At 45.1% G+C, this 16,193-nt stretch overlaps 1 protein-coding gene across 2 annotated transcripts in view; it reads left to right on the top strand.

Annotated features, from left to right (window-relative positions):
• pacrg (PARK2 co-regulated) overlaps window positions 1-16,193 on the top strand; it is a 280,072-nt gene that overhangs the window by 16,895 nt on the left and 246,984 nt on the right. The window contains exon 1 of one of the 2 annotated variants that reach the window (XM_080211247.1): window positions 14,449-14,542. The exons of the other annotated variant lie outside the window; for it this stretch is intronic. Coding sequence (XP_080067373.1) covers window positions 14,516-14,542 — 27 coding nt within the window. The 5' untranslated portion in view covers window positions 14,449-14,515. Of the gene's footprint in view, window positions 1-14,448; window positions 14,543-16,193 lie in introns of those variants that run through there. 2 annotated transcript variants of the gene reach the window in all.

Here is a 16,193-nt window from a genome sequence, read left to right as displayed (position 1 = left end):
CGACTGGAGGATTTTCACAATAGCTTCATTGCGGTGTTAATGTAAGCCTTACTTGTGGCGATAATGAATAAACTTAAATCTCCGACTTTATGAAGAGGGGCATAGAATACAAGAGCAAAGAGGTTAAGAACTTGGCACTAATTCAACTGCAGCTGGAGCATCGCGTCCAGTTCTGGGCACCACATCTTAGGAGGGATGTGAAGGCATTGGAGAGAGCGCAGAAAAGATTTACTGGAATGGTTGCAGGCTGAATAATTTCAGTTATGAAGATAGATTGGAGGAGGTAGGGCTATTTCTCTTGGAGAAGAGAAGGCTGAGAGGAGATTTGATAGAGGTGCCCAAAACCATTTTTAGCCTGAACAGAGCCGAGAGGGAGAAAATGTTCCAATTTGTGAAAGGATTGTGAATGAGAGGACGCAGGTTGAAAGCAAATGGCAAAAAAAGTAACAGTAACATGAGAAAAACCTTTTTCATTTGACGAGTTGTTAAGGTCTGGAATGCAATGCCTGAGCGTTGGGGTGGCATATTGGTACAGTGGTTAACACTGCTGCCTCACAGCAACAGGGACCCAGGTTCGATTCCTGGCTTGGGTCACTGGATGTATGGAGTCTGCACATTCTCCCCATGTCTGTGTTGGTTTCCCCCGGGTGCACTGCTTTCCTCCCACAGTGCAAAGTTGTCCAGGTTAGGTGGATTGGCTGTGCTAAATTGCTTTTAGTGTCAGGGGCACTAGCTATGGTAAATGCATGGGGTTATGGGGATGGATCCTGGATGGGATTGTGGTTAATGCAGACTCAATGGGCCGAATGGTCTCTTTCTACACTGTAGGATTCTATGATTCTATAAGTGTTGTTGAGGCAGGTTCAATCGAGGATTTCAAAAGGGAATTGGACTATTATCCAAAAGAGGAAGAATGTGCAGGGTCGTGGAGAGAAGGCAGGAGAATGGAACTAGGTTAACGTGCGGGTTAGGTTGACCCAAGTTTCAGGGGGATTAGCAGGGTAAATATGTGGGGTTACAGGAATAAGGCCAGGATGGGATTGTGGTTGGTGCAGACTCGATGGGCCGAATGGCTTCCTTGTAGGGTGGCACAGTGGTTAGCACTGCTGCCTCAGTGCCAGTGACTTGCATTAGATTTCTGGCTTGGGTCGCTGTCTGTGTGGAGTTTGCACATTCTCCCAGTGTCTCCATGGATTTCCTTCCACAGTCCAAAGATGTGCATGTTAGGTGGGCTGGTCTTGCTAAATTTCCCCTTAGTGTCAGGTGGATTAGATAGGGTTACGGGCATGGGGTTATGGGGAAAGGGCTTGTGGTGGGTGCAGACTCGATGGGCCGAATGGCCTTCCTCTGCACTGTAGGATTCTATGATTCGATGAACTGGTCAGTCAGACAGCCAGCACAGACCCGATGGACTGAATGGGCTCCTTCTACACTGTCACAATTCTGTGATCCTTAAATCAAGAGTTAAGCACATACTGGGATCACATATAAGTCAGGCTGGGTAAAGATGGCAGATTTCCTTCTCTAAAGAAGATCAGTGAAGCCAATAGGTTTCTTCAACAATCCAGTAGCTGTGTGGTCACTGAGTGGTAATAGCTTTTTATTGTAGAACTATCTAATTAATTGATTTAAATTCCTCAGCAGCTATGTCTCCAGATCATTGACACAGGCCCCTGGATGACGCTAATAAATTAAACAGAAAGTGCTGAAAATACTCAGCAGGTCCAGGCAGTACCTGTGGAGAGAGAAACAGTGGGTGAAATTTTCTGGTCCCACCTGCCTGAGACTAGAGATTCCTACCCAGGGTCAATGTATCTTTCAATGGTCTGTCACATTTTTCATTCCACCCATTCCCACAGTGGGACTGGAAAATTTACCCCAGTGTTTCAATGTAGCGAAATGTGACTCTACTTCAGAACAATTCTCTGAATGCCTGGATTATGGCTACCATAACCCATCAGTGGGCCACGAGCTATGATGGTGACGGCAAATTTCATTGCATGTTAGCAATCATTAATTTTTGAAAATACATCCATTATTAAAGACCCTATCTCGAGCATATGGGCGGCACAGTGGTTAGCACTGCTGCCTCACAACTCCAGGGACCTGGGTTCGATTCACAGTTTGGGTCACTGTCTCTGTGGAGTCTGCATGTTCTCCCCATGTCTGCGTGGGTTTCCTCCAGATGCTCTGGTTTCCTCCCACAGTCCAAAGATGTGCAGTTTAGGTGCATTGGCCATGCTAAATTGCCCCTTAGTGTCTGGGATGTGTAGGTTAGAGGAATTAGTGGAGTAAATACGTGGGGTTACAGGGATAGGGCCTAGGTGGGATTGTTGTTGGTGCAAACTTAATGGGCCAAATGGCCTCTTTCTGCACTGTAGGGATTCTATGATAATTCACAAACCTCATGAACTACGCGGTGATTATGACGTTCGCAAGTCAGGATGGCCTGATGTCATCCATCAGTTTGGTTCCAAAAATCTTAGATCTGAAGATAATTGATGGATGTTTCTATTAAGTTTATATAGCTATCAAGATGTGCTACAGAGAATAAGATCGCTGTCAAGTGCCTTTCAAAAAATTCTAAGTCTGTGCTGCTTCCTTACGATCTGTCCCTTGCATCTGAGATCTTCACAAAAGCTTCGATGTTTTATCTGTAAATCTATCACTGACATTCAGACACAGGGGGACGCACACTTCACTGAAGCTCAAATACTGTGTTCATTTTGCCTCAGAAGATTTTGGGCAGATGTTATCCTGCTAGGCAAATTCTGCATCCCATTTGTGTACTTACCTTACTGCAACATAGGTTTCAGGGTCCATAGATCCACAGAATCCCTATAGTGCAGAAAGAGGCCATGTGGCCCATCAAGTCAGCACCAACTCTCTGAAAGAGCACCTTACCCATGGCCTACCCCTGTGCCCTGTCCCGGTATCCCTGCACATTTACCACGGCTAATCCCCCCCGCAACCTAGACAACCTGGTGGAGATGCTATTGTTGGACTGGGATAGGCACAGTAAGAAGTCTCACAATACCAGATTAAAGTCCAACAGGTTTATTTGGAATCACGAGCTTTCGGAGCGCTGCTCTTTCCTCAGGTGAGCTACCTGTTGAAGGAGCAGCCCTCCAAAAGCTCGTGATTTTAAAGAAACCTGTCGGACTTCTGGCTGTACACACTTGGGACGCTGAGAGGCAACTTGCCAAAGACTGTCGTGGTGTTGAGATCATCCGTCCAAGGTTGTGAAAACAGGACACATCTGTTCCATGGTGTTCTATCAATAGAAACTTTTGCCACCACAAAAGGTCAAATGACCCTCATTACAGCGACCTGCCCAGTTAGTAGTTTGGTTCCACTTCCTGTTTTTCCTTGCTGAGGACTGAACCACAACCTCAGCTTTTTATAGTCCTGTTGCTTGTGAGGTTGGCTTTTTCCCCATCATGCTCTGAAGCAGTCTAGATGTTAGCCTTGTAGCTACAATTTTGTGAAAGTGAAAAAAAAAATCTTGGATTCATATATCGACTTTCACAACCACGAGACAACTTATAACCAGTGATGCATTTTGATATGTAGCCGAGTTTCTGGACACCAGAAATAACTCTCCTGTTTTGCTTCAGAATAGTGTCTCTGGATCTTTCCTATACACCTGGAAAGTCAGGCTCGATTTACCGTTTCATCCAAAAGGTGTCACCTTCAAGACTGAAGCATTCGTTCCCCACTGTATTGGAACATGAGCCTTTATTTTTGTTGGATTTACAGATACGCCATAGAAAGCATCCTTTCTGGTTGTATCACAGCTTGGTATGGCTCCTGCTCTGCCCAAGACTGCAAGAAACTAACAAAGGGTCGTGAATGAAGCCCAGTCCATCACGCAAACCAGCCCCTCATCCATTGACTCTGTCTACACTTCCCACTGCTTCAGAAAAGCAGCCAGTATAATGAACGACCCCACGCACCCCAGACACACTCTCTTCCACCTTCTTCTGTCAGGAAAAAGATACAAATGTCTGAAGTCAAGTAACAAACAACTCAAAAATGGCTTTTCCCTGCTGCTTTTGAATGGACCTACCTCACACTAAGTTGATCATTCTCTGCACCCTATGACTATAACATTACATTCTGCATCCTCGCCTTTCCTTCTCTATGAACGGTGTGCATTGTCTGTAAAGCACGCGAGAAACAATATTTTTCACTGTATTCTAATACATGTGACAATAATAAATCAAATCAAGGATTTCAACCTACAACGTTGTGACAGGGCAGCCTGTGACATGATGCCAAAATATTAGAACATTCTGGAAATCTAGTCCCAATAAAAACTGTAATTAAATTTTGGGGCAGATAAAGAGGTAAATACATCTTCTTTTAGAGCTCTTTTAATTTAATTTTCAAAATTCTTGCGAGAAAGAATATTTGATGATTTATTAAAGCTGAAAAAATTGGAATTATTTGTTGATTAAAGTTTATTTATTAGTGTCACAAGTAGGCTTACATTAACACTGCAATGAAGTTACTGTGAAATTCCCCTAGTCGCCACATTCTGACACTTGTTCGGGTGCACTGAGGGAGAATTTAGCACCTAACCAGCATGTCTTTCGGATTGAGGGAGGATAGCAGAACACACGGAAGAAACCCATGCAGACACGGGGAGAATGTGCAGATTCCGCACAGACAGCGACCCAAGCCAGGAATCAAGTCCAGGCCCCTGTAAGGCAGCAGTGCTAACCACTGTGCCACCCATTACGTGCCTCCTGAACTGATGAACTTCACAAGCACCATATCATCAGCATATGAACATTCGAGATGTGCAGATTCCACACAGACAGTGACCCAAATCGGGAATTAAACCCAGGCCCCCGGCACTGTGAAGCAGCAGTGTTAACCACTGTGACACCGGGCCACCCCATGCTGTGATTAGGATGGACAAACAGCTTCAAGCCACTGATTCGTTTTATTTTCCAAGTTTGAAATTTCAAGGGAAATTAAGGCAGACTAAATGGCTTTGGCTCCAGCTCAAGCTGATACTTGGTGCCGTCGATATGGTGTGTTTTAGTTGTGTTTGCTTTGCTTACTGCAAGCCATATTGGCATGGAGGCCTCCAAGTACAGTAATCATGGCACGTGGAGCATGGACTCAATGCTGGTCTGCGCTTGTTTAATGAAAAAAAATGATTATTTGTTTTGTTTTTGTTTAGAAATATGTTTAGAAAAGCCAACATTGTTTGGATTCAGAGCTACTGTAGCTTCACAGAGATAGCGCGAGCCAGGCTTCCAGACTGACCTTCCAGACAATGTAGTTTGATGTTTGAGATGAAATTGAGAGAAACATAAAGCGAGATTTAAAATTTCCATAAATCAAACTTTGAAGAGGTGAAAATGAATTGATTTTTGTGAATGGACTGAATCATTAATGGGTGGAAGAAACTATAGTCAAAATTCTCTAAAGAAGTACCTGGAAATATAGAAAACCACCACACATCCCCAAACCCAGAGGGTGGGATATAGCTGTCTTCAGTATTACATAGTTGTTGAGCTATACTTCCATTGTAGAATGATCCCTTTAATATACACGATAGGTTAAATGATTGATCCAAGTCTTATTACAGACACAAAGCATTTCCCCATGAGCGCACAATTTGGGTCCCTTGTTCTTGCATGACAAGATGGTGATTAGTTTGATTAACCAGCATATTCCAACAAACTCCATCAAATAACACAAGGGAAGCTCAGGATCCAGAAACCCCGGACAGTAGGCTGTGCATTGGTGCACAGTGACACCACAATCATGCTTTCCGGTCTAGGATCTCTGTAATTTACTTCCTATTACATTGTGGAATGTATTTCGGTCATCAGGCACACGTGACGGTTGGAAGCAAGTAGTTCACGGTGGCAGAGATAGCTTGCAATTTGAGGGTGGTGGGATGTTTTGGGATCACCGCTATCAACAGGATTTCTTGTTGTACATATCCCCCACTGCTGGGAAATGGGCAGGGGGGGCGTTTCACCGTCAGATAGGGTCCAGATGATCCCCTCGACAGGAATGGCGGGAAAAGTCCGGACAAAGGGGCCCTACTTATGTTGTCGAGCAATCATTTGTCAACAAATAGCGTAAGAAATATCATCAAAGTAATCTCGATCAAACAATGGAGATTGCCTGGGACAGCAGGAATAGCACTTGAATTGTTAACTCTGTGCCCGGGATTATTTAGCACCCCCCCCCGCCCCCTACCCCGGCTCCACCCACCCAACCGTGTCCGGATTTCCCAAGACCAAGCGGCAAGCCATTGGCCATTGGTGAGATCTTTGCCTGGCCGAATTCCATGGGCTTCTATATGATTCACCTGCTGCACCGCCAGGAAACCCAACACAAGAGCTTGACTTTGGCGGGGCTGGAAGATCCCACCAGCGGCGAGGGGACGGTGGAAGAGCAGAGGGGGAGGGGGGTGGCGGTGGGACAAAAAGTGCCACTGTATATCTCTCCAGAGACGTTCTGGAGTACAGGTCTTCAGCGTTATTGCTGGAATATCGTCAGGGTGCCCAAAGCCTTTGCAGCATCCAGCGTCTGCGGCTGTTTCTCGATATCCCGTGAAGTGAATCACATGACTGAAGGCTGACATCTGAGATGCTGGGGGTCTCCTGAGGAGGTCAATATGGACCATCCACTCAGTAATTCTGGCTACAGATTGTTACGAATTCTTTCGCATTGATCCACCATTAACGGTTGGACGTGGCAGGACTGCAGAGCTTAGATCTAACCCTGTGGAATCTGTCAATGTTGATATCAGTTTATACTCCAGAATTCCTCCCCTTCGCAGAAGCCGATGATCAATGAATTGAATGTTTTGTATGGTGTATTCCATTAGCCAGAATTTCATATTGTCCGGGGCAGGGAAACACGGAAAATCACATGAGAAGATGCCAGGCGTGCGTCCTGATATCATCGTGCAATAGATTTCGGTCGTTGGGCACACGCGAGTGTTGGAAGCATGCCCGCCGACAAATCAAACAGGGGCAGCTTAGCACATTGAGGGGCCAATCGAACACAATTTCAAATGGCCCGTCTGCTTTTACGGTTGGGGATGGAGTGTGGAGTGGGTGGGGCGGGGACGGCGGTGGGGATGGGGCTACGATGTGGCCTTAACGTTCTAGCTTTGACCTCGATGTGTCCGAGCTGGAATAAAATCTACAAAGTAATCCGGGTACTGAGGTTTGTGTTTGAACGTCTGCCCAGAAAACCTTTGCATAGACTTTCCTTCGATGTTTATTTAGAACATAGAAAAACTACAGCACAAACAGGCCCTTCGGCCCACAATTTGCGCCGATCATATCCCTACCTACTAGGCTTACCTATAACCCTCAGTTCTACTAAGTTCCATGTACTCATCCAGAAGTCTCTTGAAAGGCCCCATTGAATTTACCTCCACCACCACCGACGGCAGCCGATTCCACTGACCCACCACCCTCTGAGTGAAAAACTTACCCCTGACATCTCCTCTGTACCTACTCCCCAGCACCTTAAACCTGCGTCCTCTTGTAGCAACCATTCCAGCCCTTGGGAAAAGCCCCTGAGAATCCACCCGATCTATACCTCCTGCGGGTCTGCAGCTCCCTGAGACCCCTCTGCTGCGCTTGTCCCCGTGAGGGAGCGACATCCCTTCTCTCGGTGCCCGCTTTCTTGCTGTCTCTCCCAGGGGACACTGAGACTTTCCCAGCGCAGTGTTTCGCACTCACTGCCTGTTAATTGGTCGCTCCCAGGCCGGCTGGATGCACACACCTGACAGGTGAATATTTGAGACGAATGTTTATTTTAAAAATTACACCACAGGAGATGCAAAAGAACATTTTTTATTCGCCTGACTAGATTTATCTGTTACTCGTGTAATTAAAATTTGGAATTGGGTTTAATGCCTCACGTACAAATTATGGAATTGAATCCTTCAATCCTATTCCATTAGCGAAATTATCACAGAGACAAGATAAGTGATGAAATGAAAATTATACTTTAATGTGTAACCCTAAATAATGTGATTCCAACAAAATGAAGTTCATCTCACAATGGTGTTTAGCTGTGACTCACTGAGCAGTAACCGAGCCTCTGAGACAGAAAGCCATGAGTGGTATTTTACATTAGCGAGGTTTTACAGCCCCACTGGAGGTGGTGGGGAGGCGATGGCCTAGTTAGTTTAGTTTATTTATTCGTGTCACAAGTCGGCTTACATTAACAGTGCAATGAAGTTACTGTGAAAATCCCCTTATTATCACTAGACTATTAATCCAGAAACTCAGCTAATCATCTGGGCTCGAATCCTGCCATGGCAGGTGGCAGAATTTGAATTTGATTTAAAATATCTGGAATTCAGATGATTCTGGATTCATGATGTCATGAAACCATTGATGATCATGAAAAAATTGCCAATTGTCGGAAAAACCCATCTGGTTCACTAATGTCCTCAAAATCTGCCATCCTTACCCGGTCTGGCCTACATGTGACTCCAGGGCCACAGCAATGTGGTTGACTCTCAACTGCCCTCCAAGGGCAACTAGGGATGGGCAATAAATGCTGGCCAGCCAGTGATGCCCGTGTCCCACAGATGAATAAAAGAAAAAGGACTTTTGAATGACTTGGGGGGCATTTTACAGCTTCGCACTCACCACGGTGGGGCTGGTAAATTCTGCCCCGCGTCTGCAAATCTCACTTTAGGATCTTGGGAGGCACGGCCTTTTAAATGAGATAAACAAGCAGCCAGATTCTCCGACCCTGCCCACGGCTATGATTTTCCAGTCGCTACAGTGAATGAAGATGTGGCTGAGCGCCAAATTCTCCATTCCCGTTGGCAGCAGGAGCAGAGCGTCCGACATCGGAGTATTACTATTCCATCTGCCATTTTAGGGTAGGTGTAAACAATCCCAAAGCTCTATTTTGAAAAAGAGCATGGAATTATCCCAAATGCCCAGGCCAAAAGTTATCCCACAATAACAGATAATCTGGTCATTATCACCCTGCTGTTCTTTGGACCTTACTGTGTGCAAATTGGTGCTGTGGATCCTGTATTAAACAAATGGGAAGGCAAATGTACGTTGGCCTTTCTTGCAAGAGAACTTGTGTACAGCTGTAAAGGAACTGCAACTATAGAATATTGGTGAGCCTTGGTGAGAGGCCATCTGAAGTCTTGGGAAGTATATACTGTCCAAGGAGGGAGGCCATTGAATGTTCACCAGACTAATTCTTGAGATGGTGGGATTGTCTTTGAGAGGAGAGATTGAAGAGACTAAGCCTGTAATCACTGGAACAATGAGAATAAACCTCATTGAATCAGACAAAATTCTTAGTGTAGGATGTTTCCCCTGGCTGCTTTACTATCAAATAAACCAGTTGGACTTTAACTTGGTGTTGTGAGACTTCTTACTGTGTTTACCCTAGTCCAACGCCGGTATCTCCATATCATTGGAGCTCTAGAACCAGGAGACACAGTCTCAGAATCAGGGTAGGCCATTAGGACAAAGTCATGGGGGAATTTCTTCACTCAGAGGCTAGTGAATCTTTGGAATTCTCTAATTCCAGAGGGCTGTAGAGGCTCATTTATTAATTACGTTCGGAGCTTGATAGATTTCTGGATACTAAACACAAAATGGGGTTGAGGGAAAAGATCAACCATGATCTAGTTGAATGTTGGTGCAGGCATGAGCGGCTGAATGGTCTACTCCTGCTTCTAATTTCTATTACAACAATGATTACAGTTCCAAAGTCCTTCACTGGCTTTACAGTGCGGTTGAATGATACCTCTGGATGTCAAAGGCGCTATATAAATGCAGATCCTCCTGTTTACTTTCAGATTGACAAATCGCGACACTAAACAACTCAGAGAAGTTCTACCGTTGCTGCAATTCACAAAATGGTTTATGTAAAATTATTATTCAGCAGTTGGAGTCCTGGCTTCAGCTGATTTTTAAAATCATTGGCTAATTTCTGTAGTTACCCCGTGGTGGTCTTTAGTGAAGAAGTGACTCTGCATAAATTTGCTGAGGATTTTGCAGCATTCGTCTGCTGTGAAGTTTGAAATTGAGGATATTTTAACGTGGAACTTTGCATTCCTGCACTCCAGCCTTGATTTTCACCTAACTATTGTTGACCATGCTTCAGCTGCCAAAGCACTAAGCTGGGAAATCCCCACCCAAAGCCCCTCCACCTCTCCCCGCTTCTGCTTTAAGATGCTTCTTAAAATCTAATGCTTTGACCAAACATTGTATACTGATGTGTCCTTTTGCCCAGATTAAATATTCCAGTTTTGTTTATGCTCCCGCAGATTACCTTGTGTAGTTAAGGGATTCTGATTTTTAAGTTTATTGAATGAACACAAATCCCCAAAGCCAACCTGGTTGGCACTGCTGCCTCACAGCGCCAGGGACCCAGGTTTGATTCCCGGCTTGGCTCACTGTCTGCGTGGAGTCCGCACCTTCTCCCTGTATCTGCATGGGTTTCCTCCGGTTTCCTCCCACAGTCTGAAAGACGTTCTGGTTAGGTGCATTGTCCATGCTAAATTTCCCCTCAGTGTATGCTGACAGGTGTCGGAGTGTGAAACCAAAAGAGAAAATGCTGGAATATCTCAGCAGGTCTGGCAGCGTCTGTAAGGTGAGAAAAGAGCTGTCCAGACAACCCTTTGTCAAAGCTAAAAGGCATAGAAAGTGGGAGATATTTATACTGCGGGCAAGGGAATGAAAGATAAGTCATAGCCACAGAAACCAGGGGAAAGGCTGCTAATGGCAGCCCATAGAGAGAATAGAAGGTGTAAATGGCCAAATGGCAGAGAAGCTGAAATCAGAGGGTAAACTGTGACTGATGAAGATGTGGGGGGAGGGGAGGGGAGGGGAAGGGTGGGTGGGAGAGAGGTAAAATGGAGAGAAAAGGGGAAGCAAACTGGGAGAAAAGATAAGGAAAGGGGGAACAAAATAAGGGGACAGAATGGGGGAGAAGAAAAATAAAGCAAGATAATAAAGGAATGAAAGGTAGGGAACAGTTAAAAATGAAATAAAATGAAAACGTGTCAGGGTGTGACGGCTAGGGGATTTTCACAGTAATTTCATTGCGGTGTTAATGTAAGCCTACTTGTGACACTAATAAATATCTTCAAATTTTAAAAGCCATCAGAAGCTTCCTCATTTGCTGAGTCTAAGGTGATGTGCGATTGATCTTTATAGATACAAATTGTTATAGGAGATAAGAGGGTTAAATCGGAGAAAGTGAGAGTACGGAATCGTGCATATTCTGTGGAAAAACCTAAAAATCAAGCTGAAATTGGGAGTATTTCTAAATAAGGAATACTCTGTAATTATGCTGTACCTGGTTTCCCAGCTAGAGGCCCTCAGTGAGCTACTCAGACATTACAGGTAACCTCCATTTTGGCAGAAGGGATACATCTTGCATTATACTGTGTGGGTCCTCCAGCTTTACATTTGCAACCTTTTTAAGGGTATATTAAGTCTGAGAAAACGTAGATTTGAAACAGGGCCGATGCCTGAAAGGGCTAGAAAATTGGTGGCACAACGGTTAGCACTGCTGCCCCACAGCGACAGGGATCCGGGTTCAATTCCCAGCTTGCGATCACTGTCCGTACGGCGACTGCACCTTCTCCCCATGTCTGCGTGGGTTTCCTCCCATAGTCCGAAAGACGTGCTGGTTAGGGTGCACTGGCCATGCTAAATTCTCCCTCAGTGTACCTGAACAGTCGCTGGAGTGTGGCGACTAGGGGATTTTCACAGTAACTTCATTGCAATGTTAATGTAAGCCTACTTGTGATTAATAAATATACTGTAAACTTTACTATGATTTTTTTTATGGGGACATGTCTTGAAATGATAGAGGCTAGAAATAGCAGATGTGTTCCAATTTCTTCTTCACATCTGGTTTATCACCTTTAGCTTTCCGGATGCTGTCAAATCAACTAAGCAAATAGTAACATACCAGGGAAATGTACGCTGGCAAGTAGCTCAAAGATTTCAGCTTCCATAAGGATACCTGGCCAGCTGGGATGTACTATGAATCCTCAAGGAAATGGGTGATGCCGAGGTAGATGTATCCATGATTAAAGATTTGATTTGACTTATTGCTGTCACGTGTATTGGTATACAGTGAAAAGTATTGTTTCTTGTGCACTATACAGAGAAAGCATACCATTCATAGAGTACATAGGAGAGAAGGGGCAGCTGCAGAATAAAGTGTTAGAGTCACAGCTAGAGTGTAGAATGAACAGAGGGCTTTGAGGTTCAATGTACACATAGATTAATAACAATGAGTGCTATTATTTTCTTCAAGAAGTCATAAAATGGATTAGAGAATTAGAGGTTCTAATGTTGTTTGCAGAGAAAGCTTTAAGGATATCCCCAAAACATGCACGCAGAGATACAAACATCCCTACAGACTCACAGCCTACACTGGCCTGCGATCCACCAAACTGGAGAATTGTGGAATCATAGAATCCTGATAGTGCAGAAGCCCATCGAGTCTGCATTGACATTCCAACTGAGCATCTGACGCACCCCCCCCCTCAAACCCCTCCCGCACCCTATTCTCACAACCCCGCACATTTACTCCACTAATCCCTCGAAACTACACATCTTGGGACACAAAAGGGTCAATTTATCACGGCCAATCCACCTAACCTGCGCATCTTTGGAGTGTGGGAGGAAACCGGAGAAAACCCGTTTGGGAAGATTTATCCGGAAACGCACCAAGCACAACAAGAGGCTCCACCGGGAACCTGTAGAAGCAAAGTTGAGGCATCAGAAAGAGCACGCAAATTTCCAGACAACCCATCTGTCTGACCCTCCAAATATCAACTGCCCCCATGTGGCAGCGTCCAGATTCTGCACTGTCCTGAACAGCTATCTCAGAATGCGGCAAACTGGATTGGAAACAACTTATCCTCAAACCTAAAAAAGGACCTTATTCATGCTTGTCAAAGAGGATAGCGTAGCTGGAAAGGCTTTACAAGCAATAGATTGCCCCTCACAAATATACTGGAATTATTTGAGGGGCTACTTTGAAGAATTTATTTGAATTTCCAGAAGGCCTAATGATAAAGTTCCAGTTATGAGGTTTTTTGAGATCGTCAAACAATCTAGTGACAAAATTAATGCTAATGTTTCGGAGTGATAAGGAGTTTGTGCCTTGTTCCATGTGAGTGGCTTGGTGTCACTATGCCTCACAGTGCCAGGGACCCGGGTTCGATCCCTGGATTGACACACTGTCTGTGCGGAATCTGCAGGTCCCCCCACCGTGTCTGCGTGGGTTTCCTCCCGCTGCTCCGGTTTCCTCCCACAGTCCGAAAGACATGCTGGTTGGGTGCATCGGCCATGCTAAATTCTCCTCCGTTGGAGTGTGGCGATAGGGTTATAAAGTTATAAAATGTAAAAGAAACCTCACATTAAACCTAGGTTAAATTGGAAAATGAGAGGGGGCCACGATTCACATTCTAAAAATGTTGGAGGCAGTGAAAATTTAAAGGAAACAAGTTATTCAGCTTTGAATGTCACTGAGAAATTTGAATAGAGAAATGAGTACAAAATTTAACAACTCTCCCGTGGGATTAGGAAAATAACCCTTCCAAGGTAGTCATGATGTGGAGAAGCCGGTGATGGATTGGGGTGGGCACGGTAAGTAGACTCACAACACCAGGTTAAAATCCAACAGGTTTATTTGGTAGCACAAGCTTTCGGAGCGCTACTCCTTCACCCGATGAAGGGGCAGTGCTCCAAAAGCTCGTGCTACCAAATAAACCTGTTGGACTTTAACCTGGTGTTGTGAGAGTATTTCTTGCGCCTTCCAGGATAGTGGAAAGTAGAATAGTCTCATAGTGTAACAATCAATGCCAGCTCAGAAGAGATGGCTAAAAATAGAACTGAGGGTTTGAGGATAAATACAGAGATATATATATATGTATACATGAGAATTTATACTTACTGGATATCAATATTTTAAATGGTACTGGGTTCACGAAGGTGCACAGTGTATCTAGTCAGAGGTGAGTAAGGTAGGTGGCAGTGTTAAATTGGTATTCTGGAATTTCACAAGATTACCTTGGGTCACAAAGACTTTTCAGAGTTCTTTTCTCTCGGGTGATTATCTGTCATTATCCACCTCCCTCAGGGGATGAAGTGAGCTGCGTGGGGCATCGTGATGCATGGAATATGCGCCGTAGGCCAGCGTTTTGTTTTAACCTCATTCCAGACTTCCCTGCATTCAGTTGTTTCGTGTAGCTGAACATTGGCCCCGACGTGAATATTTATAAGTTAAGCGGTCAGTGTTACACATAGCTCTGTGCTTTCAGCTCCTGGGCTGGCCTGGGTAAAATGAGAATAATGGAGAGAAAAATCGAGAGAAGGCTCGCATTCCTCCCCGCAAATAATTATAGATCACAGTTGCCAAAGGCTTGAGGTCAGGACACGTGCTGAGCTTCTCATTGGTACAGCGTAAGAGTGAAAAAGGAAAACAAAGAATAATATTGACAGACGGGTGCAGAATGTTCAAAAGGAAATCGAGTCTCAAGGTAAAACCATTCTGTTCACATCTTAACACAACGATAACTTCTAGTTGCATAAACAGTTTCACCCTGGTACTTACATGGAAAAGGCAATGTGGGGGTGGAAGAGGGACAATTGTGTCTGCTTCCTCAGCAGCTTGTAGGGGGATTCATCATAGAATGGAATCTCTACAGTGCGGGAGGAGGTGATTTGGCTCATCGAGTCTGCACCGACAACAATCCCATCCCACAACCCCACACGTTTACCCCACTAATCCTTCCAACCTACATACCCTGAGACATAAAGGGGCAATTTTATCAAAGCTAACCCACCTAACCTGCATATTTTTGTACTGTGGGAGGAAACCGGAGCACCCAGAGAAAACCCACGCAGACATGGGAAGAACGTACAAATTCTGCACAGACAGTGACCCCAGCCAGGAATCGAACTCTAGTCCCTGGCGCTGTGGGGCAGCAGTGCTAACCACTGTGCCACCGTGCCACACCATGACATGACATTATTGACTCTGAATGAGGAGCATGACTACAGGATTTCGGTCCACATTTTTGACGCTGCCACTGAAGGCCATTCCTTCAAGAGTCATGATTGGGAATTTCTATCCCCCCCACTGCCGATTTGTGTTTTCCATATTCGGGGAGCGTGGCAAGTTTAGTGCAGTGATGCGCCACGATCCACAATATCATCCCTCATGAGGCATCCCAGTATGAAACTTGCTTGGAGTTAGGGTGGCGCAGTGACACAGTGGTTAGCACTGCTGCCTCGCAGTGCCAGACACCCAGGTTCAATTCCGGCCTTGGGTACGTGAAGTTTGCACGTTCTCCCTGTGTCTGTGTGACTTTTCTCCAGATGCTCCGACTTCATACAATCAGTACAGGATCAGAGAATCCTTACAGTGCAGAAGGAGGCCAGTTGGCCCATTGAGTCTGCACCGACCACAATCCCACCCTGGCCCTATTCCCATAACCCCACATATTTACCCCCTGACACTAGGGTTAATTTAGAATGACCAATTCACCTAATCAGAATATCTTCCTCCCACAGCTCAGAGACGTGAGGATTAGATGGATTGGCCCATGATAGATTGTCTCTTAGTGTCAGGAGTATTTGCAGAGTACATCCAGGGGTAAGAGCCTGATGAGATTTTTGTCGGTGCAGGCTCAGTGGGCCGAATGGCCTCCTTCTGCACTGTAGGGATTCTATAGTTTGATGATGATGCATCATTTAAGTTAAGTTTATTTATTAGTGTCACAAGTAGGCTTACATTAACACTGCAATGAAGTTAGTGTGAAAATCCCCTAGCCGCCACACTCCGGCACCTATTTGGGTACACTGAGGATGAATTTGACAAGGCCAACGCACCTAACCAGCACGTCTATTGGACTGTGGGAGGAAACTGCAGCACCTGGAGAAAACTCCTGCAGACACAGGGAGAACATGCAGACTCCGTAATGGACATAACCCAAGCTGGGAATCGAACCCGGGTCCCCAGCGCTGTGAGGTAGCAGTGCTAACCACTGTGCCACCGTCATATTGTGTCACAGCCGAGATATTGGTCAACATTTCATAGTTGGCACTGAGAGGACTGTAAACCTGTCCAATTTATGCTTGTTGGGTGTCTCAAATTGCCTTGTGTCCTGTTGTAGTATGGTAGCTTAA

The sequence above is a fragment of the Carcharhinus amblyrhynchos genome, chromosome 24 (genome assembly GCF_965287045.1).
Source record: "Carcharhinus amblyrhynchos chromosome 24, sCarAmb.v2.hapA, whole genome shotgun sequence".
Lineage (NCBI taxonomy): Eukaryota > Metazoa > Chordata > Chondrichthyes > Carcharhiniformes > Carcharhinidae > Carcharhinus > Carcharhinus amblyrhynchos.
This window is presented reverse-complemented; position numbering and strand designations above follow the sequence as displayed.